Source organism: Mobula hypostoma, chromosome 6 (assembly GCF_963921235.1).
Source record: "Mobula hypostoma chromosome 6, sMobHyp1.1, whole genome shotgun sequence".
Lineage (NCBI taxonomy): Eukaryota > Metazoa > Chordata > Chondrichthyes > Myliobatiformes > Myliobatidae > Mobula > Mobula hypostoma.
In genome coordinates, this window is record NC_086102.1 from 12,842,522 (window position 1) to 12,869,944 (window position 27,423).

The 27,423-nt window shown below is 45.7% G+C and overlaps 1 protein-coding gene across 1 annotated transcript in view; it reads right to left on the reverse strand.

Annotated features, from left to right (window-relative positions):
- Positions 1-217: 217 nt before the first annotated feature.
- The window catches only part of LOC134347828 (neural cell adhesion molecule 2-like), a 632,407-nt gene continuing 605,201 nt past the window's right edge, over positions 218-27,423 (reverse strand). The window contains exons 16-18 of the mRNA XM_063050290.1: positions 8,747-8,951; positions 6,077-6,193; positions 218-3,831 (exon numbers count right to left, since the gene is read on the reverse strand). Coding sequence (XP_062906360.1) covers positions 3,720-3,831; positions 6,077-6,193; positions 8,747-8,951 — 434 coding nt within the window. The 3' untranslated portion in view covers positions 218-3,719. The remainder of the gene's footprint in view (positions 3,832-6,076; positions 6,194-8,746; positions 8,952-27,423) is intronic.

Genomic DNA, 27,423 nt, shown 5'->3' on the forward strand with positions numbered 1-27,423 from the left:
CACTCTGACTGAAGTTTACCTTGTTGAGTTTAGTTTCTGTTCTCCCTTGCTTTGTGGCCCCCTGTGGCTTGTTGTTTTGTGGTCTATTATTAAAGTTACCGTTCACCTCTGAATTGTGTCTGCTGCTCTGCTATTGGGTCAAGCTTCCTCTACGTATCCTGACACTGTGGATGTGAATGGCCTATCCTCCTGGAGAGGAGAATGAGAATGAGAGGGTGATTGAAATGGGAAATCCAGGTGCAGAGATGCGGGAACCCAGCTGGTGAACTCGTATCACAGGACACCATCTGTTGCGTTGGCTTAAACTCTTTAAAAAAAGAAAAATTCAACTTTTGATTTCCAACATGCAGAATGAGCTGCACACATGGCGTTTAATTAGAAAAGACACAGGGGGTGAGTGATAACTTGCACATCTGTACACGGTGTCACATCTGCAGTCTGGCTACCGACCAGTCACAGCTTCCTCAGACACATATACAACAGTAGCTTTGGAGTACAGACACAGACCCGAGAACAATCCCACCAAACGTACCGATTGCGAAAAGTCACATTGTTCCCAGGTACAGCGGGTTCAGAATTTGCTTTTTTTAACAACCGTGTCGTCAGGACCCTGAGCTCAATGTCGAGAGTCGTGTAGAGAACTGAAGTGTCCAAATATGAGGGATTTGTATGTCCAAATTATCCCCAGAGAGGTGGGTTCAAGGAATCAAACTTCCAGCTTTTGGATAGAAATTCAGAAAAATAAGGGTCTTAAAGGGAATTTCAGACTTGATTATACCTAAGTTTTCCCCTTTAAGAAGTCTGCCAAGCCCGGCTGTGAAGGGAGGAGAGTTAGGCATGAGTCTAGCAACCAGATCCCATAAAAATCCAGAGTTACAGAAATGGCCACGGAAGCTCCAAAGTTCTCATCCCTGGAAGAAGAAAGACCTGACCAAGAAAATGGCCTACACTGGAAAGACTAGCCCAGGCCAGAGTTCTTTGGCAAGCTGCTGTCAGCGGCCTGTGCCCCAGTAAGTAAACTTCCCCTTTAAGAGGATTATGCCTTCTCCAGTGATGTCACTCCCTTCACCCAACCACCTTTAAGAAGGTGCCCAGGTATAACTGGTGGAGAATGGCTTCCAACAGGGAAAATATAGACAGGAAGAATTTCAGTTTACCCCATCTGCTCCTCCTCTGCCTCTTTGTTCTGGGAGGAATAGGACAGTGCACCAATCTGTCACCTTTGCTCTTTCCACCTGCTGCCTCTCTGCACTCCCTCCGAGAGATGGCTGTGTGGTGCGAGGGAGGGGAGACCTGCACTGGAAACGAGGAACGACGTCTGGAGCTTCGTTCTGTTTGCGAAGACAAGGGCAAAAAAGTTCCACCTGAATGGAGGAGAGGGCGCTTGAGTGATGGATCTCTCAAGGACAGTTGGTCAGGAAGAGCCCAAGAATGGGAAGGGTAAAATCCAATATTGGGGAGCGAATTTTGGAAGGGGAGGGTATGTGAAGTACAACCAGTGGAGATCAGATTCAGACATCACACCATCAGGGAAATGGCACAGAAATAGGTCACTTGGACTGCCATTCCTGGGCACTTTAGGGGCCCTGTCTGACTTGTCTCAGCTGAAAACCCTTCCCCACTCTCTATGTCTATTCCTTCCCCTATTCCCATTGCACATTGATTTGATGAGGCTGGCAGTAAACGAGAACAGGTTCTTCCCTCCCGCCACCCCCGCAAAAAAAGCTGATTCCTGTAAGATTTTGCCTCCTCTTGGAGTGAACCTTTCCTAGTGAGTGGGAGGCACCCCGAGATTCATTGGCCACTGAACTGGATGGAAGATGCAGTGAGGTTAATGACGGACAGCAGAAATGGGGTCAATTCACCCCTAGTGCGGGCTCCCGTCAGCTTCCCTTGAACGAAATGTATGTCCCTTTTTTGAGGAGAGCACAGATATCTCAAATCACGTGGAATTTTCCCTTCTTGCATTTAACTCTAGAAATACTCCCTAGTCAATGGTTGGCCTGATTCATATCCCAGGGGTGGTCTCCCTTGTGGTCCTGATAGACCCTTCCCAATAGAAACCACACGACAAGCCACACAACAATAGCACCAAATATGGTCAAACGGTAACACCCATTGAGAGGAAGACTTTACATCCTCATCACAAACTGTTCTTTTTGAGAAAAAGGAGCAATGCTTTTTTATAGCGAGGTTAAAAAAATCCAGACATCTGAAGAAATAAATCACAAAACTATACTAAGTAGAGTTACAGCTGAGGACCACCTGCCGCGTGGGGGCAACAGGGAACCGAGCGAGGAGGGCGGAGGAGTTCAGTCATAAAATGGTGGCCGGATGCTCTTCAAATTGCGAGGGGCATAGCAGTGCAGTGGTCAGGAATCAGACCATTTACTGCTGTTGAACTGACAAGTATCCTTATCAGGGGGCGCTAGAGATATTTCAGGGAAGGGAAACTTTGGGGGCAATCACTAAGATGGGGCTGTCCTCTGTGAGTGCTGGGTTGGGTGTTAAGTATGGCCTGTCTGTTTCTTTTGATTACCTCTACACTCCCGTCTCCAACTATCCAGCTTCAAATTGACACAAAGACAAAAAGCAAAGTTTTTGTCACTTGACGGTGAATTATGATGCAGTTTCGCAAGAATGTAGAATGATGCAGCTAATAGAGCACTGTTCCACACTGATGTTCCTGAATATGTTCTCTAATTTCTCCTCTCTGTGCATCTGGGCCAGTGGCCCTCTCTGTTCGTTGGGCCAAAGACTCTCTGTTGGCTAAACCAATGACTCTCTCACTCTTTGTGGCTGGGCTAATAGCTTTCTCAATTGGCTAAACCAATAACTCCCTCCTTGGGCGTGGTTGGGTAATTGGGCCAATGGGGGGGGGTGGTAGAGAAAGAGAGAGAATGTGTGTTTGTGTGTGTGCGTAATGTGCAGAAATTAATTTTACAGGTGAAACCAGAAGTCCATTATGGTCCGTAAACAGTTTTCTCCTGGTGTCCGCACACAACAAGACAGTTAGCTACGTGAAAAGAGATCGGTCCGATATCTGAGAAGCTTTGTGGAGAGGGTGACAGGCCAAGGGTGGGTGGGGATGGCTTGATTGGTAAGGTGGTTAACAGGTTCCAAGAAACCCCAGAGGAGAGAACATGAAGGCGCAGGTGTGTGGTAACTGAGAACTAAAAAGAAGTTTTTGGTGATATTGATCACCAATCCTATCTGTATTGAATTGTCCAAAGCTAACTATCTGATGACAATATCCTCCTCCATCTCAGATAACTGAAAGAAAGAAAAGATGGTCACACAAGGAATAAGGTCGCATTCTCCTGCGTTACAAGAATAGATAAAATACCTCACTGACTGGGAAACAACAGACTGATTGTTTTGTCTGCTATATAATATATGTATATATATTTACATAGATAAAGAGCAATATAAAGATTGTTTTTAACTTTAACTCCACAATATCATTTACAAGTTACACTTTTTTAAAATTTTCTTAACAGCAAAAGGGGGAAAATTAAGACAGAAATATTTTTTTTCCAAAAATCCTTCCAGAAAAATGAGGACAAATTTTGATTTCTTGTATTACTGATAATGCAACTTAGGAACGTTTCCAAAGCCATTCTAATGTCTCGACCTCACAAATATGGATTCCCCTTCCTACAAGTATTGGTTGCAAGGTTAACGGTGCTTTGCCTGTTTCTTGGGTAGAGTTCCTCCCATCATGCTTTGGTGCAGTCTTCTTTCGGCTGGATGACGTCATTAGGCACCGCCTCTTCCATGTTTTCTGGACTCAAGGATTCTTTGCCATTTCCTTCCTTTAAAGGTAACTTCCTGTGAAAACAGAGACCGTGAGAATAGTGACGTGAACTGCCAGGCAATTGGTGAAATTTATCCCTAAAGCCCAATTTATACTTCTGCGTCAAATGTACGCAGAAGGGTACATGTACCCTACGCCGAAGGGTGACGTGCACCTCCCCAAAAAAGTAACTCACGCGTCGTGGCGACGCAGACCTCAACAACTGTGATTGGTCCGCTTGGTAGCATCACATTTCCTCCTACGCATTTCCGGTTGCTGTTCTCTGCCATGTCTGTACACTGATGCGAAATAAATGGTTGGAGACGATGAACCAAATCCTCAAACCTACCTGCCGACATCCGAAAGTATTTGAAATGCATTTCCTTGTCCATGTTTCTCATGAAGAAACTCAACAACAGTGGCATGGAAACCCCACCGTCAACTAGCGTTTTGGCGGTGAATTGCAGAGCGACGCAGACACAACTACATATGCTCGCTACGGCGTAGGGCTACACAGAAGTATAAATCAGGCCGATGGCGTAGGCTACTGTGTAGCCCGTACGCACAAGTATAAATCAGGCTTAACAACGGACTTAACCAACTTCCCACAAGAGTCAATGGGATTACCACAGCTGGGTTCTAATATTTCATTACAACAGAGAAAGAGGCCATTTGGCAAATTGAATCTATGCCAGATTACAGGACAGTCCTTTTCTCCCCCTTGCTTTTCTTGTAACCTACATTCCCATTAATGCAGGAACATAAGAAGCTGCAGAGAGTAGTTGTCTTGGCCCAATACATCACACGCACATGCCTTTCCACCATTAGGGCAATCGACATGCAGCGCTGCCTCAGGAAGGGGACATCCATCATCAATGATCCTACCTGTCTGGACCAAGCCATCTTCTCACAGCTACCATCAGGCAAGAGGTACAGAAACCTAAACTCCCATACCATGTTTGAGAACAGCTACTTCCCTTCAACCACTCGGTTCTTGAACCAACTTTCGCAGCCCTAATCACACTACACTATAACCACTTTGCACTCCGATTAACTTTGTAAAAGTTCTAATTTTAACTTCCCTTGTGTAATTGATGCTCAGAGCACAGGACAATACAGGCCTTCAGCCCCCAGTATCGTGTTGACCTTTTCCAAGATCAATTTAACCCTTCCCTCCCACATGGCCCTCCATTTTTCTTTCATCCACATGCCTATCGAAGAGTCTCGGCATGTCCCTAATGATTCGCCTCTATTGCCACCCCTGGCTGTGCATTCCACGCACTCACCACTCTCTGTGTTAAGAAAAACCTACCTCTGACATCCCCCTCTTTACTTTCCTCTGATCACTTTAACATTGTTCCTGTACAGTTATTGCCCTATAGTGATATGGGACCTAAGGCTCGATAGTAGTGAAAAGAGAGCGTGGCTTCGATAGTAGGGAGACCTTGATGATGGATGCTACTTTCTTGTAAATGTGCTCAGTGGTGGGGTGGGATTAGCACCAGCCCAAGGAAACCTCAACATCAACAATGCATGGCTTGCTGAGAATAGTGTCTCACTGAAAGAGATCCAATTTCATTCCTCTAACATTCCTCCAAGAGGACCACAAGTTTGTCATAGGGTTTGTACACAAGAACATAAGAAGTAGGAGCAGGAGTAGGAGTAGGCCATCGGGCCTGTCGAGCCATTCAATAAGATCATGGCTGATCTGACCAAGAACTCATCTCCACCAACCCGCCTTTCCTCCATAACCCTTAATTCCGCTACTATGCAAAAATCTATTAAAAATCAAGTTTGTAGGCTTCCGCGCCTCAAAGACCTGGAGAGTTATGTTGGTTAGGGTCAGGGTCTTGTGTTTTGGCTCTTGGTATGGTCATCCATGCCAGACAGGTCAAAGGGTAAAGGTCAGACTAAGAGTGGTCCACCGGTCCTCCAGGTTCAGGGGTTCAGCTCAGGGCTAACAAGCCTGTCTGGTAAAAAAAATTGTTACAGAAACAGGATTGTTATAGAAGAATCCTTCTATATGTGAGTGCGATGGTATGGCCAGACAGAGATTGGAGGACTTTCATTGCTGCATTAAATGCCAGTGGCATAACAGGCAAATGAAAGTGAATGAACAGGGAGAATGGAGGCCGATTCTATACCTCACCAGATGGTATAAACACTGAGGCATTAGGAATGGCCAAGACACAGGGGGTGCTCCCATTGCCTTGTCTTACAATCACCCTACTCCCACCACTGTCCTAGGAGAAAGAGAGGGGCTGTGTTGATCAGACTCACTCGGGCTCTGTGAGGGGGGTGGTCTCGTTTGGTTCATTTGCCGAGCTCCCATCGTGATTTGTGATTGGTTCATCTTCCGTCCTCATCTCCACTATTGGCTCCTTTGATCCATCCTTTCTGGGGAGGTAGAACGGAGAGCAGTCATAGAGTTAAAACAGTAGGGAACACCACACACCACCATGTCATCCAGGGTGGGAAATATCTTGCCATCCTTCATCATGGCCTGCAACATCTCCCCAATACCACCTACACAAGAAGGACTCCAGCAAGTCAGGAAGGCGCCTCTCTCCCACCATCTCAGTGTCCCTGAGTACAGCCTCAGCATTAAGGCATCCTATGTCCCTGTAAAGCTGAGATGAACATCTGTAGAACATGGAACAGTACAGCACAGTATGGCTCTTCGGCCCACAATGTTGTGCTGACCTTTTAACTCTGTCCAGGATGAATCAAAATCTTTCCTCCTACATAACACTCCATTCTTCATTAATCAAAGTGCCTATCTAAAAGTCTTTTAAATATTCCTGGTGCATCTGCCTTTACCATCACCCCTAGTTCATCTGCCACTACCACTGCCCCCAGCACTGTGACCAGGGGCCCATGGAAATGCCCCTAGTGCATCTGCCTCTACCATTGCCCCTAGCGCTGCAACACATGCACTTCGACCAGGGGATCTCGATTTGGGATCCTTGGATGCTTTGTTTAATAGTATTGGTCCATGGAGTACAAATGCTTGGGAATCTCTGACTTGGACCAAAAGACATTGGAGCAGAATGAGGCCATTTTAGGCCATCTGCTCCACTATTCCACCATGGCTGATCTATGATCCGTCTTAATCCTGTCGTTTCCTTGTAACCTTTAACACACTTACTATTCTCAGTCTAAAAGAACGTACCTCTGGCATCTCCCCCATACTTTTCTCCAATCACCTTCAAAGTTATGTCCTCTTGTATTAGCCATTGCCAGCCTGAGATAAAGGCACTGGCTGTTCACTCTATCTGTGCCTCTTATCATCCCTCTATCAAGATGTCTCAAAGAGAAAAGCCCTAGCTCGCTCAACCTATCCTCATATCACATGCTCTCTCATTCAAGCAACTCTCCTCTGCCCACTCTCTAAGAATTCCGCATCCTTCCTATAATGAGGCGACCAGAACTGATCACAACACTCCAAGTGTGGGCTAACCAGAGTTTTACAGAGTTGTAAATTACCTCACGGCTCTTGAGGAGGAAGTTGCTCAACCCGATGACGGTGAATTACCTTCAGTCTAAATTTCCTATCCTGAGATGGTCCCATTTACCTGCTTCTATTAAACTTTACCTTTTGAAACCTCTCCTATCGATGAACCCTGTCCAAATGTTTACAAGGACCTGTCTGGCAGATTTTGTTTCCTCATGGCTGTACATCCCCTTCTCTTCTCCGTGGATTGTCACCTTGTCGTGGTGGAGAAGCTTGTGTGGTCCTGTGATCCTGAGACCGATGCCATCTGGAGCTATGCTCCTGGTAGGGTCACCCATGGCGGTAAGGTCGAGGGTGAGATCCCTGACAAAGAACAATCCAACTAAGACCTCAACGGTGGAACAGGCGGACGAAGTTACTTCGAACTCAACGGCTGTGAAGGCGGATGAAGGCTGCAACAAATCCATCAGCTCCAATCATCGTGGTTTCCATGCCATTGGAATCAGCTGGTTGATTTGTGAAGTATCGTGTGCTTCTTGGAGAGCAACATCAAGTACACATTAAACAAATGCACGCACAGGTGTCTTTGCTCTGTACGGTACAAAGACCATCATCTTCGACCTTGAGGGACAGCCACGATGATGATGCCATCCCCTTCTCTCAGGACTCTGACGATGTAAGTTCTCTCTTCCCTTGGGTGTGACTTTCTCTTCCCTCGATGAGACACCCTTCTTTCTATACTTCGATATAGGGACTCCCTCCTTTCCCCCCAGACCCTAAAAGTGGACACTCATCAATAAGGTTCCTGATGGTTAAGCCTCCCTCTTCACCTGGGCACCCTGACTCCAACTTTCCCACCCATCTGGTTTCACCTATCTCTTTCTAGCTAGTCCTCCTCCCTTCCTCCCACTTTTTCATTCTGGTATCTTCCCCCTTCCTTTCCAGTCTTGAAGAAGGGTCTTGGCCCAAAACATCAACTTTTTATTCCTCTGCATAGATGCTCCCTAACCTGCTGAGTTCCTCCAGTGTTTTGTGTGTGTTGCTCTGATATTACGATTCAGATTCAGATTCAGGTTCAGATTTTGATTCCGATTTAGATTTAGGTTCAGATTCAGATTCAGTTTCAAGTTCAGGTTTAGATTCAGATTCAAGTTCAGGTTCAGAAGATTCAGATTTAGATTTATTTATCACATGCACACTGACACATTTACAGTGAAATGTGTTGATTCATATCAACAACCAACACACCTAGTGATGTGCTGGGGGCAGCCCGCAGGAGTTGCCACACAGTCTGTTGACAACATAGCATGTCCACAATGTTAGTCAGAGCAGCGGCAGCAAGAACCACAGCAAAACAAGCCCTTCTCCAACCCCCTCACACACACACAGATAGGCCCCATCCCAAGACAGGCCACCATCAGGCCTCTAATCCTTTGCTCCACCATATGACTCTCCAGAGGCCAGCAAGGACTCGATACCCAAAAACCTTTACTTACAAATAGGCCGCTTTGCCTTCTTCTGCCTCCTTGACCTTGGTGCTCGAGCCGTTCTTTTTCCCACAGATCCTTGTGGCGATGCACATCAGCACGCCACACTGCTTTGTGAAGAAGCAGCTGATGTCCGCTATGACCAGGATTAGCAGGAGAGCAGCGACAGTGAGGCCAACCACAGCCCCAAGACCCAGGCTCCGGAACAGGGTGTCTACGAGGCAAAGGAATGGCATATCGGTAATGTCTAGTGACTGGTCTTTCTGTGGAGTGGTCAAGGTCTTTTCAGTCCACGGCCTCCTTTACTGCCACAATGAGGCTGCACTCAGATGGGGGAAAAACACCTTGTATTCCATCTGAACAGCCTTCTACCAGATGGCATGAACATTGATCTCACCAACTTCTGGTAATTTCCACCCCTCTCTCCTTCTCTCTATTTACACTCTCCATTGTGATTCCCCTCTCACCCATTTTCTTCTTCTCACCTGCCTCTGGTGTCCCTCTCCCTTCCCTGTATTCCATGGTCCACCATCCTCTCATATCAGACACCCTCTTCCTTTCCTTTACTTCTTACCCCAGCTTCTTACTTCACATCCCCTCTCCCACCCACCCACCCACCTTTCCTCTCTCCTGGTCTTACTCTATCATCTGCCGGCTTGTACTCTTCTCCTTCCCCCACCTTCTTATTCCGGCTCTTCCCCCTTCCTTTCCAGTCCTGGTGAAGGGTCTTGGCCCGATACGTTGACTATTTATTCCTCTCCATAGATGCTGCCTGACCTGCATTTTGTGTGTGTTGTTTTTGATGATCAGTTGTGGTTTTCCCCACCCAATGACAACTTGCCCTGCAGGCCCATGGATGGAAGTGCAATGCGGCATGAATGGACTTCCACCACCAGGTTCAAGAACAGTTACTACCCCACAACAATCAGGCTCTTGAATAACTACAGTCACTTGCCCATCCATTGAGATGTTCCCACAACCAGTGATCTCACTTTATCTTGTTATCTCATCTTCTTGTTATTTATTGATAGCTATTTAAATTTGCATTTGCACAGCTTGTTAGCTTTTGCACACTGGTTGATTTTTCATTGATCCTGTTATAGTTATTATTCTATAGATTTGCTGAGTATGCCCACAGGAAAAAATTAATCTCAGGGTTGTATATGGTGACATATATGTGCTTTGATAAATACATTTACTTTGAATTTTGAACTTAACTCTCCACCAGTGTAGGCTGGTATTTGTCCACACCATCTTCATCTCTGCCCAATGCAAAAGGAAACTGAGCCAACACAGCATGATCTAGTTCTGTCAGATCCAAGGAATGAGAATTTCATGTAGTGGTCATTATAGGAATGATGGAAACTTTAGAGAGGGCACAGAGGAGATTTACCAGGATGCTGCCTGGATCAGAGAGCATGTCTTGTGAGGGTAGGTTGAGTAAGCAAGAACTTTTGTTTTTGGAGAGAAGGAGGATAAGTGATGACTTGATAGAAGTGTACAAAATGATAAGCGCCATAGATCAAATGCATAGAGACTTTTCCCCCAAGATGGAAATGGCTAGCGCGAGGGGACATAATTTTAAGGTGATTGGAGGAAAGTAGAGGAGGGAATATCAGAGAAAATCTTTTTACAAAGGGAGTGGTGGGTGTGTCAGACATGCTGCCAGAGATAGTGCCAGAGGCAGATACATTAGGGACAATTGAGAGACTCTTAAATAGACACATGGGTGACAGAGTAATGGAGGGCTGTGTGGAAGGACTAGATTAATTTAGATAACGTAAAAGATTGGCACAACATTGTGGGTTTAAGTAGCTAGAATATAAAATCAAGGACATAACGTTGAGGCTTTACAAAGCACTGGTGAGGCCTTACTTGGAGTATTGTGAGCAATTGTGGGCACCTTATCTAAGAAAGGTTGTGCTGACATTCGCGAGTTCAAAGGAGGTTCATAAAAATGATCCTGGGAATGAAAAGCTTGTCATACGAGGAGTGTTTGATGGCCCTGGGCCCGTATTCACTGGAATTTAGAAGAATGAGGGTAACTTCATTGAAACCTATCGAAGGTGGAGAGGCCTTGATAGAGTGGATGTGGAGAGGATATTTCCTATGGTGGGAGAGTCCAAGGCCAGAGGACACAGCATCAGAATAGAGGGGTGTCCTTTCAGAATGGACATGAGGAGGAATTTTCTTCAGTCAGAGAATGGTGAATTTGTTGAAATTCATTGCCACAGGTGGCTGTGGGGCCAAGTCATTGGGTATATTTAAGGCAGAGATTGATAGATTCTTGATTCTTAAAGGGATATGGAGAGAAGACAGGAGACTGGGCTGAGAGGGAAAATGGATCAGCCATAATGAATTGATTTGAATTGAATTGAATTGAATTGATTTTATTACTTACATCTTTCATATACATGAGGAGTAAAAATCTTTACGTTATATATCTGCCTGAATGTGCAATTTATAGTAATTTATAATAAATAGTATGTACAACAGGATAGTCAATATAACATAGAAATACAGTTGTATCAGCATGAGTTATGCAGTCTGACGGCCTGGTGGAAGAAGCTATCCCAGAGCCTGTTGGTCCTGCCTTTTAATGCTCTGGTATCATTTCCTGGATGGTAGCAGCTGGAACAGTTTGTGTTTGGGGTGACTTGGGTCCCCAATGATCCTTTGGGTCCTTTTTTCACACCTGTCTTTGTTAATGTCCTGAATCATGGGAAGTTCACAACTACAGATGCACTGAGCTGTCCACAACACTCTCTGCAGAGTCCTGCAATTGAGGGAAGTACAGTTCCCATACCAGGCAGTGATGCAGCCAGTCAGGATGCTCTCAATTGTGCCCCTGTAGAAAGTCCTTAGGATTTGGGGGCCCATACCAAACTTCTTCAACCGTCTGAGGTGCAAAAGGCGCTGTTGTGCCTTTTTCACCACACAGCCGGTATGTACAGACCACGTGAGATCCTTGGTGATGTTCATGCCAAGAAATTTAAAGCTGTTCACCCACTTAACCCCAGATCCATTGATGTCCATAGGGGTTAGTCTGTTTCCATTCCTCCTGTAGTCCACAACCAGCTCCTTTGTTTTTGTGACGTTGAGGAAGAGGTTGCTTTCTTGACACCACTGTGTCAGAGTGATGACTTCTTCCCCGTAGGCTGCCTCATTATTATTTGAGATTAGGCCAATCAGTGTAGTGTCATCAACAAATTTAATTAGCAGATTGGAGCTATGGTTGGTGACTCAGTCATCGGTATACAGAGAGTTAAGGAAGGGGCTTAGTATACAGCCCTGGGGGGCACCTGTGTTGAGGGTCAGAGGGGCAGAGGTGAGGGAGCCCACTCTTACCACCTGCCGGCGATCTGACAGGAATTTCAGGATCCAGCTACACAAGGCAGGGTGAAGGCTGAGGTCTCTGAGCTTCTTGTCGAGTCTGGAGGGAATTATGGTGTTGAATGCTGAACCGTAATCCAAGAACAGCATTCTCACAGAAGCATTCCTTCTCCAGGTGTGTAAGGATGGTGTGTAGAGCTGTGGCTATTGCGTCATCTGTCAATCGGTTGTGTCGGTAGGTGAATTGTAGGGGGTCCAGTGTGGGTGGTAGCAAGCTGCAGATGCAGTCCTTGACCGGCCTCTCAAAGCTGTTGCTTATTATTGAGGTGAGTGTGACAGTCGTTCAGACATGTTACCTTGGTCTTTTTAGGTACAGGGACAATGGTGGATATTTTGAAGCAGGAGGGCACTCTTCACTGGGAGAGGGAGAGATTAAAAATGTCTGTAAACACACCTGCCAGTCGCTCACACCTTGCGTACCCGCCCTGGATTGCTGTCCGGTCCCGCGGCCTTGCGACTGTCCACTCATTGGAAACGCCGGCGTACTTTGGCCTCAGAGATGACCAAGGTGCCGGTCGCATCAGCTGCCGGTCTCCTCAGGGGCTCAGTGTTGGCAACATCGAATCGAGTGTGAAAAGGGTTTAGCTCTTCTGGGAGAGAGGCAGCGATGTTGGAAATGGTGGAGCAGACTCGATGGGCCAAATGGCCTAATTCTGCTCCTATACCTTATGGTCTTACGGACTGTAATATTCTATCTTCTACGTCACACTGAGGTGGCCAAGATCACAGATGATTAGATGGGGCTGTAGAGGAGGGGTTAGTGGGTTAATGGCGGGGAGGGGAGGGATGCAAGGAGAAGTCCCGAAAGTGGGGGTGCAGTTGTGGTGGAACTCACCATGTTTCAAGGTGAAGGATACAGCATCATTCGGGGCTTTGGGAACTCATTTAAAATTGAATGGCCAACATACACAGTGAACGGGAGGACCCTTAAGAGCACTGAGGGACAGGGGTGTCTTGGGGTTCAAATCCACAGTTCCCTGAAAATGGCAATGTGACTGGAAAGCGCGGTAAAGTAGATGTTTGGTATAATTGCCTTGATGGTCAGGGTATTGAGTGTAAGGGTCAGATAGTCATGTTGCAGCTGTATAAAGCATTGCTTATGCCACATTGGGAGTATTGTGTGCAGTTCTAGTTGCCCCATTACAGGATTGATGTGGAGGCTTTGGGGAGGTTGCATAGCAGGTTCGCCAGGATGTTGCCTGGGTTAGAGAGTATTAGCTACGTGGAAAGTTTGGACAGACTTGGATCGCTACCATCAGGAAGGCATTAAGAAGCATAAAGGTACACACCCAATGATTCAAAAACAGCTTCTTCCCCTCCGCCATCGATTTCTGAATGAACATTGAACCCATGAACACTACCTCACTACTTTTTATTTCTATTTTTGCACTACTTCTTTAATTTAACTGTTTTATACTTACTATAATAAAGTTTTTTCTATTATTATGCATTGCAATGCAGTGCTGCTGAAAAGGCAACAGGTTTCACAACATACGCTGCCGATATTAAACCTGATTCTGATTCAGTTTTAGCCCAAAGATGAGAAAATCTGCCGATGCTGAAAACCCAAAGCAACACGCATGAAATGCTGGAGAAACTCAGCAGGCCGGGCAGCACCTACGGAAAAGAGTAAACAGTCGATGTTTCGGGCCGAGACCCTGCATCAGGACTGGAAGAGAGATGAGAAGTTAGAACAAAAAGGTGGGGGAGGAAGAAGTACAAGGTGAAACTGGGAGAAGGGGAGGGGTGAAGTAAAGATAGTCAGAATCCTTTCTACATGGTAGAAATGTCAAATGCTGCAGTTGTACAGGGCCCTGGTGAGACCACACCTGGAGTACTGCGTGCAGTTTTGGTCTCCAAATTTGATGAAGGACATTCTTGCTATTGAGGGAGTGCAGCGTAGGTTCACAAGATTAATTCCCGGGATGGCGGGACTGTCATATGCTGAAAGATTGGAGCGACTGGGCTTGTATACTCTGGAATTTAGAAGGCTGAGAGGGCATCTTATTGAAACATATAAGATTATTAAGGGATTGGACATGCTGGAGGCAGGAAGCATGTTCCCGCTGATGGGTGAGTCCAGAACCAGAGGCCACAGTTTAAGAATAAGGGGTAGGCCATTTAGAACGGAGTTGAGGAAAAACTTTTTCACCCAGAGAGTGGTGGATATATGAAATGCTCTGCCCCAGAAGGCTGTGGAGGCCAAGTCTCTGGATGCTTTCAAAAAAGAGATGGATAGAGCTCTTAAAGATAGCGGAATCAAAGGTTATGGGGAGAAGGCAGGAACTGGATACTGATTGTGGATGATCAGCCATGATCACAGTGAATGGCGGTGCTGGCTCGAAGGGCCGAATGGCCTACTCCTGCACCTATTGTCTATTGTCTACTGTCTATTGTATGCATTTAAGGTGGGAGGTGGGAAGTTCAAAGGAGATGTGTGGGGCAAGGTATTTTTTCACAGAGAATGATTGGCACCTGGAATATGGTGCTGGTGCGAAGGTGGCAGGTGGAGGCAGATATCATAGTGGTGATTAAGAGGGTCTTAGACAGACACGTGAATGTGCAGAGAATGGAGGGACACAGACATTGTGAAGGCAGAGGGGATTAGGAGTCATTAGCTTTGTGGGTACACAACATTTGACTTTACAATTCATAACTCCATTACCAGCTTTCTGAATGGCTCATGAACTAGTTTTGCTCTCATTTAGCACCATTTAATTTTATATTTCTTATTATACCCTATATTAATTTGTTAATGTCTTGCACTCTACTGCTGCCGCAAAATGGCACACTTCACGACATATGTCAGTGGTAATGAACTCGATTCTGGGTCTGAGCGGATGCAGCTCATTCCCCCCGCCAATCCATTGCCAGCAGCAGGTTCTGGTATCTGCTTGCTTGTCCGACAATTAGCAGACGTTTGACAAGTCGGTTTCTCCGTGCGGCTCACCTGCACCACAATCAGGGTGTAACATGTTGACACATGAGTAACGAGCTTTTTAAACTAATGACTGAGGAGGTGATGATAAATTTATAAATGGAGCTGTCAGAAGTGTGTTAAGGAAGGGTTTATTAATGATTGTTTGAAGCTGATCATTCATGATCAGATACATCACACGCTGCCTTGCAGGGAGCGTCAGGAGCCTGACAGGTTAGAAGGGGATGGAATGATACAGGGCTGGTGTCAGGAATGAGTCTTTCAGAGGGAAGTGTGACGTCAAGGAGAGATAGAGATTGTTCTGAATTTAATCCAGAATTCTGTCTCCTGATAGAAGTTTAACATATTACGAATGGAGTTGACAGTCAGACTCTTTTTCCTCATAATAGAGAGGTCAAATACTAGAGGACATTTGTTTAAAGGGATGGGGGTAAAATTTAAGGGAGATGTGCGGAGCTAGTATTTTACACAGAGAGAGCGGTGGGTGGCAGGAGGGTGGGAATATTTCATGAGGAGTTAGAGGAGACTTGGAATGTCGCCAAATACACTCCCAGATTCTACAGATGTACTGTGGACTGGTTGCATGACCATCTGGAGGGGCCACTGCACTGGATTGGAAAAAAAAACTGCAGAAAGTTGTAAACAACCATTTCTATCGCAGGCACTAGCCTCCCCAGCATCAAGGATGAATGCCTCAGGAAGCCGGCATCCATCAGTAAGACCATAAGACATAGGAGCAGGAGTAGGCCATTCAGCCCATCAAGTCTGTTCTGCCATTGTATCATGGCGGAAATAAGTGCCACCATTGCACTTGGCTTCTTTCCATAAGAACGTAAGAAACCGGAGCAGGAGTCGGCCATCTAGCCTGTTGAGCTCACTCTGTCATTCAATAAGACCATGGCTGATCTGCCCATGGACTCATCTCTGCATACCTCCCTTTTCCCCATAACCCTTAATTCCCCTACTATGCAAAAATTACCACAGACTGAACCTGTAAATTAACCTCCTGGGAGCCTTGCACGAGGACTCCTAAGTCTGTCTGCTCCTCTGATGTTTAGACCTTCTCCCCATTAGGGATCCCAGGACATGCCTTCTTCTCATTGCTACCATCGAGAAGGAGGCACAGGAGCTTGAAGACACACACTCAACGTTTCAAGAACAGCTTCGCTCCCTCTGCTGTCCAATTTCTGAACGAACACTGAACCCACGAATACTACCTTACTACTTTGTTTTCCACAGCAGCCCGGGCAGCATCTATAGGAAGAGGTACAGTCGACGTTTCGGGCCGAGACCCTTCGTCAGGACTAACTGAAAGAAGAGATAGTGAGAGATAGCAAGGCCTGCAATGTTCCTTTACATGCTGCTTGGCCTGCTGTGTTCCACCAGCATTTTGTGTGTGTTGCTTGAAGTTCCAGCATCTGCAGATTTCCTCGTGTTTACTTTGCTTTCCTCTCTTTTTGCACTGCTTATTTAGTTTAATTATTCATACATGCATTATATATAGATATACTTATTGTAATTTATAATTTTTATCACCATCATGTATTGGGAGCCACGGTAGCGTAGTGGTTAGCACAATGCTATTGCAGCTCGGGGCATTCTGGAACCTGGAGTTAAATTCTGGCGTCATTCTGTAGGGAGTCTCCACGGAATTTGTGGTCTTCTACGGATATTCCAGTCTCCTGCCGTCATTCAAAGACCTACTGGGTAGGTTAATTAGTCATTTCAAATGGTCCTGTGATTAAGTTAGGGTTAAGTGGGGGTTGTCAAGGGTTGCTGGGGCGGTGTGGCTCGAAGGGCCAGAAGGGCCAACTCTGCATTGTATTGCCAAATAAATAAATAAGTAACGTTACAATGTACTGTTGTCACATAACAACAAATTTACAATAGGGTCTTTTAAGAGCCCCTTAGGTAAGTACAGGGAGCTTAGAAAAATAAAGGGCTATGGGCTAGGGAAATTTTAGGCAGTCTTCTAGAGTAGGTTGCATGGTCGGCACAACATTGTGGGCTGAAGGGCCTGTCATGTGCTGTAGATTTCTATGTTCGATGCTCTATGTTCTAAATTTCATGAGGTATGCCCCTGATAATAAACCTGATGCAGGGTGCCTGGAGTGTGAGCACGTGGCTAAGTGGTTAAGGCATTGGACTAGCGATCTGAAGGTGGTGAGTTTGAGCCCCAGCCGAGGCAGCGTGTTGTGTCCTTGAGCAAGGCACTTAATCACACCGTGTTCTGCGATGACACTGGTGCCAAGCTGTATGCGTCCTAATGCCCTTCCCTTGGACAACATCGGTGTCGTGGAGGGGGGAGACTTGCAGCATGGGCAACTGCCGGTCTTCCATACAACCTTGTCCAGGAGAGTGAAGACCTTCCAGGTGCAGATCCATGGTCTCGCAAGACTAATGGATGCCTTTTTTTGGTGCCTGGAACGAGCTGCCATGGGGTGGTGAAGGAAGCCGATACAACAGCGGCATTTAACTGTACCGTGTTGTGCACACTGGTCTGGAGGAATGTTGTTTTGTTTGGTGCGATACATGGATACGGTTCAAAGACAACAAACTTGAACTTGAGCTTGAGAGGCTGTTCGATAGTGTAGTGGCTCGCGTGACGCTTTGCGGTGCCAGTGATGGACGTTCAATTCCCGTCACTGTCTGTGAGGAGTTTGTACGCTCTCCCTGTGAACGTGTGGGCTTCTTCTGAGCGCCCCAGTTTCCATCCGCCGTCCAAAGACGTAGAGGTTAGTAAGGGTTAGTAAGTTGTGGGCATGCTACGTTAGCCTTGGAAACGTGGCGACACTTGCGGGTTGACCCGGTACATCTTTGGACTGCGCTGGTCGTTGATGCTTCTTACTTTTTCTGTAGCAAGTGTCACTTGAATCTGGATATATTGTAGGTTATTTGTTGTTATTGGGATGTTATTACTTGTTTTAGTCAGAGCCAGTTTTTGTCTAAAACCACCATGATTTCTGTATTTACAGTTCATCCTCCTTGTTCATGTAGCACTTAATAAACTGGCCTTAGGCCACAAGTTTTATGCCTCACCTTTGACTTCCAAAGAAACTTGGGATTGCAAAATCAGCCGTGCAGTTTTAGATGGTAAATACAGAACTGTGCTAAAGTCTCAGGCACATATATGTTGTTCAGGCGCCCAAGATGTTTGCACAGAACTGTATTTGTCAACATGGAGCCAGTGTGCAAATATAACCATATAACCATGTACTGTAACAATTACAGCACGGAAACAGGCCATCTCGGCCCTTCTAGTCCGTGCCGAACTCTTACTCACACCTAGTCCCACCGACCTGCACTCAGCCCATAACCCTCCATTCCTTTCCTGTCCATATATCTATCCAATTTTACTTTAAATGACAACATCGAACCTGCCTCAACCACTTCTGCTGGAAGCTTGTTCCACACAGCTACCACTCTCTGAGTAAAGAAGTTCCCCCTCATGTTACCCCTAAACTTTTGCCCTTTAACTCTCAACTCATGTCCTCTTGTTTGAATCTCCCCCGCTCTCAATGGAAAAAGCCTATCCACGTCAACTCTATCAATCCCCCTCATAATTTTAAACACCTCTGTCAAGTCTCCCCTCAACCTTCTACGCTCCAAAGAATAAAGACCCAACTTGTTCAACCTTTCTCTGTAACTTAGGAGATGAAACCCAGGCAACATTTTAGTAAACCTCCTCTGTACTCTCTCAATTTTATTGACATCTTTCCTATAATTCAGTGACCAGAATGTGCATAAGATTTTTGCACAGTACTGTAGTTCAGCTACTGCACACCAGTAGTGAAGGGAGTGAATGTATAGGGTTGTGCTCAGGATCATATGGTGGTGGGGTGGAGATACGTCTCTACCAAAGAAGGTGTAAGGCGTTCCTTCCCTTTGTCAGCCTGCAGGTCACCCTTGGGTGGGGTGTAGCACCTGCTTTGCCCCCTGATCAGGGTAATGGGAGCAGGTGGTGGATGGTCGTATGAGCAGCTGGTGCATATCGCAAGTCCTGGTTATGTGACCACTGATGCCAGGCAGACAATCGCTGAAGAGTATGTGAAGAAAAAAAGGATGACAGGAGTGAAGGTAGGACCGATTAGAGATAAAGGTGGGAAAATGTGCCTGGAGGCTGTGGAAGTGAGCGAGGTCCTCAATGAATACTTCTCTTCGGTATTCACCAATGAGAGGGAACTTGATGATGGTGAGGACAATATGAGTGAGGTTGATGTTCTGGAGCATGCTGATATTAAGGGAGAGGAGGTGTTGGAGTTGTTAAAATACATTAGGACAGATAAGTCCCCGGAGCCTGACGGAATATTCCCCAGGCTGCTCTACGAGGCAAGAGAAGAGATTGCTGAGCCTCTGGCTAGGATCTTTATGTCCTCGTTGTCCACGGGAATGGTACTGGAGGATTGGAGGGAGGCGAATGTTGTTCCCTTGTTCAAAAAAGGTAGTAGGGATATTCGGGGTAATTATAGACCAGTGAGCCTTACGTCTGTGGTGGGAAAGCTGTTGGAAAAGATTCTTAGAGATAGGATCTATAGGCATTTAGAGAATCATGGTGTGATCAGGGACAGTCAGCATGGCTTTGTGAAGGGCAGATTGTGTCTAACAAGCCTGATAGGGTTCTTTGAGGAGGTGACCAGGCATATAGATGAGGGTAGTGCTGTGGATGTGATCTATATGGATTTTAGTAAGGCATTTGACAAGGTTCCACATGGTAGGCTTATTCAGAAAGTTAGAAGGCATGGGATCCAGGGAAGTTTGGCCAGGTGGATTCAGTATTGGCTTGCCTGCAGAAGGCAGAGGGTGGTGGTGGAGGGAGTACATTCGGATTGGAGGATTGTGACTAGTGGTGTCCCACAAGGATCTGTTCTGGGACCTCTACTTTTCGTGATTTTTATTAACGACCTGGATGTGGGGGTAGAAGGGTGGGTTGGCAAGTTTGCAGACGACACAAAGGTTAGTGGTGTTGTAGATAGTGTAGAGGATTGTCAAAGATTGCAGAGAGACATTGACAGGATGCAGAAGTGGGTTGAGAAGTGGCAGATGGAGTTCAACCCAGAGAAGTGTGAGGTGGTACACTTTGGAAGGACAAACTCCAAGGCAGAGTACAAAGTAAATGGCAGGATACTTGGTAGTGTGGAGGAGCAGAGGGATCTCGGGGTACATGTCCACAGATCCCTGAAAGTTGCCTCACAGGTGGATAGAGTAGTTAAGAAAGCTTATGGGGTGTTAGGTTTCATAAGTCGAGGGATAGAGTTTAAGATCCGCGATGTAATGATGCAGCTCTATAAAACTCTGGTTAGGCCACACTTGGAGTATTGTGTCCAGTTCTGGTCACCTCACTATAGGAAGGATGTGGAAGCATTGGAAAGGGTACAGAGGAGATTTACCAGGATGCTGCCTGGTTTAGAAAGTATGCATTATGATCAGAGATTAAGGGAGCTAGGGCTTTACTCTTTGGAGAGAAGGAGGATGAGAGGAGACATGATAGAGGTGTACAAGATAATAAAAGGAATAGATAGAGTGGATAGCCAGCGCCTCTTCCCCAGGACACCACTGCTCAATACAAGAGGACATGGCTTTAAGGTAAGGGGTGGGAAGTTCAAGGGGGATATTAGAGGAAGGTTTTTTACTCAGAGCGTGGTTGGTGCATGGAATGCACTGCCTGAGTCAGTGATGGAGGCAGATACACTAGTGAAGCTTAAGAGACTACTAGACAGGTATATGGAGGAATCTAAGGTGGGGGCTTATATGGGAGGCAGGGTTTGAGGGTCGGCACAACATTGTGGGCCGAAGGGCCTGTACTGTGCTGTACTATTCTATGTTCTATGTTCTATAACCACACATTGTTCTGCGATGACACTGGTGCCAAGCTGTATGGGTCCTAATGCCCTTCCCTTGGACAACATTGGTGTCGTGGAGAGGGGAGACTTGCAGCATGGGCAACTGCTGGTCTTCCATACAACCTTACTCAGGCCGGCACCCTGGAGAGTGAAGACTTTCCAGGCGCAGATCCATGGTCTCGCAAGACTAACGGATACCTTTTTAAGTATTGAGAACATGAGTTGTAGAGTTCACTTTAGCACAATAGTTTCTCATTTGCATGGTTGATGGAGACTGAGAGAGAACGAGAGAGGGAAAATGGTAAAATCTGAATCCTTATTCAACACCATAATATCCATTTAATTTACAGCTCCAGATCCTTTGGGTATTAAATACATTTAAAAAGCCGACTAATTATATTTCCATCACTTCAAAAGGAAACTCAATTTAGGTTAAGACAAATAGTGATGCACATGTTTATAAAATTAATTGACATTGATTCTGTCAGAAATGAAGTATTTTCATCACTTTAACGCATAAAATATTAATTACTATTGGCATGCCCACAAAGGGAGCTCTGCCTGTGTTGCGTGGCCGAGAATAACAATGTAGAGAAATGAAGTAAGTCTCTTTCTATCCGACCCAATTACAGAAATATGAAGGACGCACTGGATGCTCAGAGCCTGGTCATTCAGCATAGCCAGAATGGGAGGGGGCAGGGGGAGAGGGTTAGAGTTCTTTGGAGATGATGTCAAGTGCTTGGATAGTGCCAGAGGACATGCCCCTGAGATGCTTAGTTAGGGCATCAAAGGTTACGTGGAGAAGGCAGGAAAACGGGGATGAGAGAGACAATAATTGAGGGGGCACCTTTTAGAACAGAGGTAAGGAGGAATGTTTTTAGCTAGAGAGTAGTAAATCTGTAGAATGCTTTGCCACAGACGGCAGTGGAGGCCAAGTCCATGGCTATATTTAAGGTAGAAGTTGATCGCTTCCTGATAGGTCAGGGCATCAAAGGGTATGGCGAGAAGGCAGGTGTATGGGGCTGAGTGGATCTGGGATCAGCCATGATGGAATGGTGGAGCAGACTTGATGGGCTGAATGGCCTAATTCTGCTCCTATGTCTTATGGTCTTAAATCAGCCATGATGGAATAGGGTAGTCTAGGACCAGAGGGCACAGCCTCGGAATAGAGGGATGTCCCTTTAGAACAGAGATGAGGAGCAACTTGTTTAGTGAGGAAGTGGTGAATCTGTGGAATGCATTGCCACTGATGGTTGAGAAAGCCAAGTCATTATGCATTTAAAGTGGAGGTTGATAGGTTCTTGATTAGTGAGGGCAATATGTACTGAGGGTCTACCCTGTGAGTGAGTTGCTGAATAGCCATGGAGCTGGACTTGTGCTTCGTTGCAGCCTGCTTCAGCCATCCAGGGAAGAAGGCATCAGAGGCGATGCGCGGAGATGGCGTGGGGGTTCAACGGACGGTGCGAGTGATCGTCTTGGAAGTTTTCATTATCATTGCAAGACCCTGTTGGACATTGGTAATGTGGGATCCTGGCAACATGATTCACTGGTTCTTTGATAAGACTGAAGGCGGGGGAGCTGTTTGGCTTCAGTTGCTGTGCAGACCAGGGCCTCGTGCCCCAGGGTCACCTTTGCAGTTGCTTGGGATGGAGATGCTGGAGCTGGCTGTGCGCCATTGGATTTTGTACCGGGTTAGGGGCTGCCCCCTCCTGTCAGTGCTGTACTCCAGTGTTTGCTCGGTAGAAAACTTGCTGGATTGTGTTTGTCTGCAGCTGCACTTGTGTGAGATGAGGACCTGCTGTGGGCTTGTTCTTGCAGAAACACGGCTTCAGGACAACAACAATTATGATAACAGAAAAACATAGCTACAAAAAATAGTAATATAGCCTAAGAATCTGGGTGTCATGTTTAGAAGAATGAGGGGAATATCAATGAAACCTACCAAATTTTGAAAGGCCAGGATACAGTGAATGTGGAGTGAATGTTTCCAATAGTGGTGTAGTCTAGGACCAGAGGGGACAGCCTCGGAATAGAAGGACATTCCTTTAGAATAGAGTTGAGCAGGAATTTCTTTGGCAAGAGGATGGTGAACTCATGGAATTCATTGCTCAAGAAACTGTGGATATCAAGTTGTTGGACATATATAAGGTGGAGTTGATAGGTTCTTCATTAATCACGACATTAAAGGTTACAGGGAGAAGGCAGGAGAATGGGGTTGACAGGGATAATAGATCAGCCATGATGGAATAGCAGAGCAGACTTGATGGCCCAAGAGGCCTAATTATGCTCCTATATCTTATGGTCTTATAATTTGTTACTCAGTTAAATGTTAGTTTGTCTTTTTTATACCTTTCAAACTATTTCCATGAAATTTTGGCTAATTGGAGCTGCCACTTAATTGGATCAAAACGTCTTGGTTCTGATGTGCCCCAATTAACTGGAATACACTGTACAGTATATGAAAAATTAAAGGGCATCGAAGGTTACAGGGAATAGAGTTGAGATCCATGATCTATTGGCAGAGCAGAATCAATGGACCAAATGGCTTAATTCTGCCCCCATGTCTAATGGTCTTATAGTCTTGATGCCTGTAAAATGGCTCCTGTAGGTTTGTAGGGAAAAGACACACAGCAAGGTATCAGACATCATCAGGGGCCCCCACCATCTGGACCATGCTCTCTTCTCATTGCTGCCATCAGGCAGCAGGTATGGGAGCCTGAAGACCAGCACCTCAAAGTGCTACAAAAGCTCCTTCCCCACTGCCATCAGGTACTTGAACTGATCTGAAGAACCGTAACATTACCTCGGACTATATTTCTTTCTCTCCCTCTCTCAAGTTGCACTGATGTCATGATATTCATTTTGTTGTGTAAATTATGTATAATTTATGTTAATTTACAATTATCTCCCATTGATTAGAAAATACAAAAGTCTGAAAGCACGTAGCACCAGGCTCATCTGAAATAGCCATTTAAAGATATATTTTTAGACATTGGCATGGTCAGAAGTTTTTTTTGCATCTCCCAGAGTTTAGATTGGAGTAGAGGGTCTCTATCTGATAGAAAACCCTTCACGTGGGGAAAAATCTGCACCTTTTCCTGTTTATTGTAAACTTATGCACTATATGGCCACTTCATTAGAATACTTGTGTACCTACTATAGCGTTCACTGGGTGTATGTTTGTAGTTTTCTGCTACTCAAGGTCTGACGTGCTGTGCGTTCAGAGATGCTCTTCTGCACACCACTATTGTAATGCGAGTTATTTGAGCTACCATCACCTTCCCGTCAGCTTGAAACAGTCTGACCATTCTCCTCTGACCTCTCTCATTAATGAGGCATTTTCACCCACAGAACCGCTGCTCACTGGATTTTTTTTCCCATTCTGCACGTGATTCTTTGTAATCTTTGGAGCCTGTGTGTTATGAAAGCCCCAGGGGATCAGCGGGTTCTGAAATACTCAAACCAACCCGTGTGGCAGCAACAATCATTCCAAGGTCAAAATCACTTAGATCACATTTCTTCTCCCATTCTGATGTTTAGTCTGAACCTGTCTGCATACTTTAATGCATTGAGTTGTCGCCATGTGATTGGCTGAGTAGCTGTTTGCTTTGAGCAGGTGTACAGGTGTACCTAATAAAGTGGCCATGAAATGTATGCAAGGGGAGGGGGTTTCTTAAAAGGAAATGAAATTACCTTCACTTTATTAAAAAAATCAAAATGGTTTAAATGAAATGTGAGCAGCTCTGGTTGTTCATGTGAATAACAGCCATAGATGAAAGAAAAGTGATAAGTTACAGATCACTTCTTTTATTTAAAAATAACATTGTTGTGATAATCTTTGTACACTAGATAAATGCAGAATGCCTTCGTGCATAAGTGAACAAATGAGGTAAATGCAGATGGTAACATCGCAGTAATAGTCTCCGTTTCATTGCACTAATGATGCTTGTGACTTGATCTTTCCTAACTTTGTGCATTATCATCTTTTAAATAAAAAGACTGTTTTCTGACTAGTTGGAATTCTTTAAGTGGTTGTACAGACCATGACTCCAAAGTCACCATGGTTACTGATTAACTGGGATGGCCTTGGAAGCCACTCATTTCAGGAGCAGATCGCCGAGGTCTCCCTCCCCGTTATCTGTGACAATTACCAGGAGCGTTGTACATGAAGGGTCCAAAGCATTGCTGAGGACCTTACCACACATCCCACAATCTCCTTGACCCACTACCGTCAGGAAGGAGGTACAGAAGCCTCAGGACTAGGACTGTCAGACTGGGTAACAGCTTCTTCCCTCAGGCTGTGAGGCTAATGAATACCCTGCCACCACCGAGGCCTTGTCACTAGGACAGTGAGCTGTTTATTGTTTACCTGTGCTGTGCACTATGTGCACTTTGAATTCTAATTTATTGGCATGTTTGTGGTAATATTTTGTCTTCCGTGCTGTGTGTGATACATGTTTAGTGGCTGTGCTGTTGTCCGGAAGTATTCCCAATCCGATTCCCATTCCCATTCCAACGTGTCGGTCCTTGGCTTCTTCTTGTGCCAAGATGAGGCCACCCTCAGGGCAGAGGTGCAACACTTTATGTTCCATGTGGGTATTCTCCAAAATGATGGCATGAATATCAATTTCTCCTTCTGGTAAACAAATTCCACCCCACCTTCCTCTATTCCCAACTCTGACCTTTTACCTCTTTTCACCTCCTCCTGGGTCCCCTCCTACTTCCCTCTCTCCTGTGGTCCACTCTCCTCTCAGATTCCTTCTTCTCTGGCCCTTTATCTTTCCCACCCACCTGGCTTCACCTTTCACCTTCCAGTTAGCCTCCATCTTCTCCACCACCCCTCCACCTTTTTCATTCTGGCATCTTCCCCCTCCCTTCTCAGTCCTGGAGAAGAGTTTCGGCCCAAAATGTCGATTGTTTATTCATTTGGCCCGCTGTGTTCCTCCAGCATTTTGTGTGTGTTGCTGAGGGAACGTTGTTTCATTTGGTTGTATGTATGTACAGTCAGACAACAATAAACTTAATCTGAACTTGGACTTGAATAGGCAGGAATGGGTAACAAATACCTGTCTTATCTGAGGGTCCACATCCCACGAGGGAATAAATGAAAAAGACCAGGACGGTTATTCTGCCTAGTCGATTGGATAAGAGTTCAGCACGGACTGGATGGGCCAAAGCCTCTGTCTCTATGCTGTAGTGCTCTATGAATATATAACTCCATTAAATGTTAAGAATGTTACCTCTCACTCAGAGGGCAGTGTGAGTGTGGAATGAGCTGTGGGTGGAAGTGGTGGATATGGAACATTTAGGAGAAGTTTGGATTAGAGAGGTATGGAGGGCAATGGTCTGAGTGCAGGTACACAGAACCAGGCAGAAGAGCACGTCAGCACAGACTAGATGGGCCAAAGGGCTTGCTGCTGTGCTGTAGTGTTCTACAACTCTGTGCTGTATGTAGGGGTGACACAGTAGTGCAGTGGTTAGTGTGACTCTTTAGATTCTGGACTAGTTCCTGAGGATTGGAGGGTGGCTAATGTAACCCCGCTTTTTAAAAAAGGAGGGAGAGAGAAACCGGGGAATTATAGACCGGCTAGCCTAACATCGGTGGTGGGGAAACTGCTAGAGTCAGTTATCAAAGATGTGATAACAGCACATTTGGAAAGCAGTGAAATCATCGGACAAAGTCAGCATGGATTTGTGAAAGGAAAATCATGTCTGACGAATCTCATAGAATTTTTTGAGGATGTAACTAGTAGAGTGGATAGGGGAGAACCAGTGGATGTGGTATATTTGGATTTTCAAAAGGCTTTTGACAAGGTCCCACACAGGAGATTAGTGTGCAAACTTAAAGCACACGGTATTGGGGGTAAGGTATTAATGTGGATAGAGAATTGGTTGGCAGACAGGAAGCAAATAGTGGGAATAAACGGGACCTTTTCAGAATGGCAGGCAGTGACTAGTGGGGTACTGCAAGGCTCACTGCTGGGACCCCAGTTGTTTACAATACAATATATATTGATGACTTGGATGAGGGAATTAAATGCAGCATCTCCAAGTTTGCGGATGACACGAAGCTGGGCGGCAGTGTTAGCTGTGAGGAGGATGCTAAGAGGATGCAGGGTGACTTGGATAGGTTAGGTGAGTGGGCAAATTCATGGCAAATGCAATTTAATGTGGATAAATGTGAAGTTATCCACTTTGGTGGCAAAAACAGGGAAACAGATTATTATCTGAATGGTGGCCGATTAGGAAAAGGGGAGGTGCAACTAGACCTGGGTGTCATTATACACCAGACATTGAAAGTGGGCATGCAGGTACAGCAGGCGGTGAAAAAGGCGAATAGTATGCTGGCATTTACTGCAGTTGTACAAGACCTTGGTGAGACCACACCTGGAGTATTGTGTGCAGTTTTGGTCTCCTAATCTGAGGAAAGACATCCTTGCCAAAGAGGGAGTACAAAGAAGGTTCACCAGATTGATCCCTGGGATGGCAGGACTTTCATATGATGAAAGACTGGA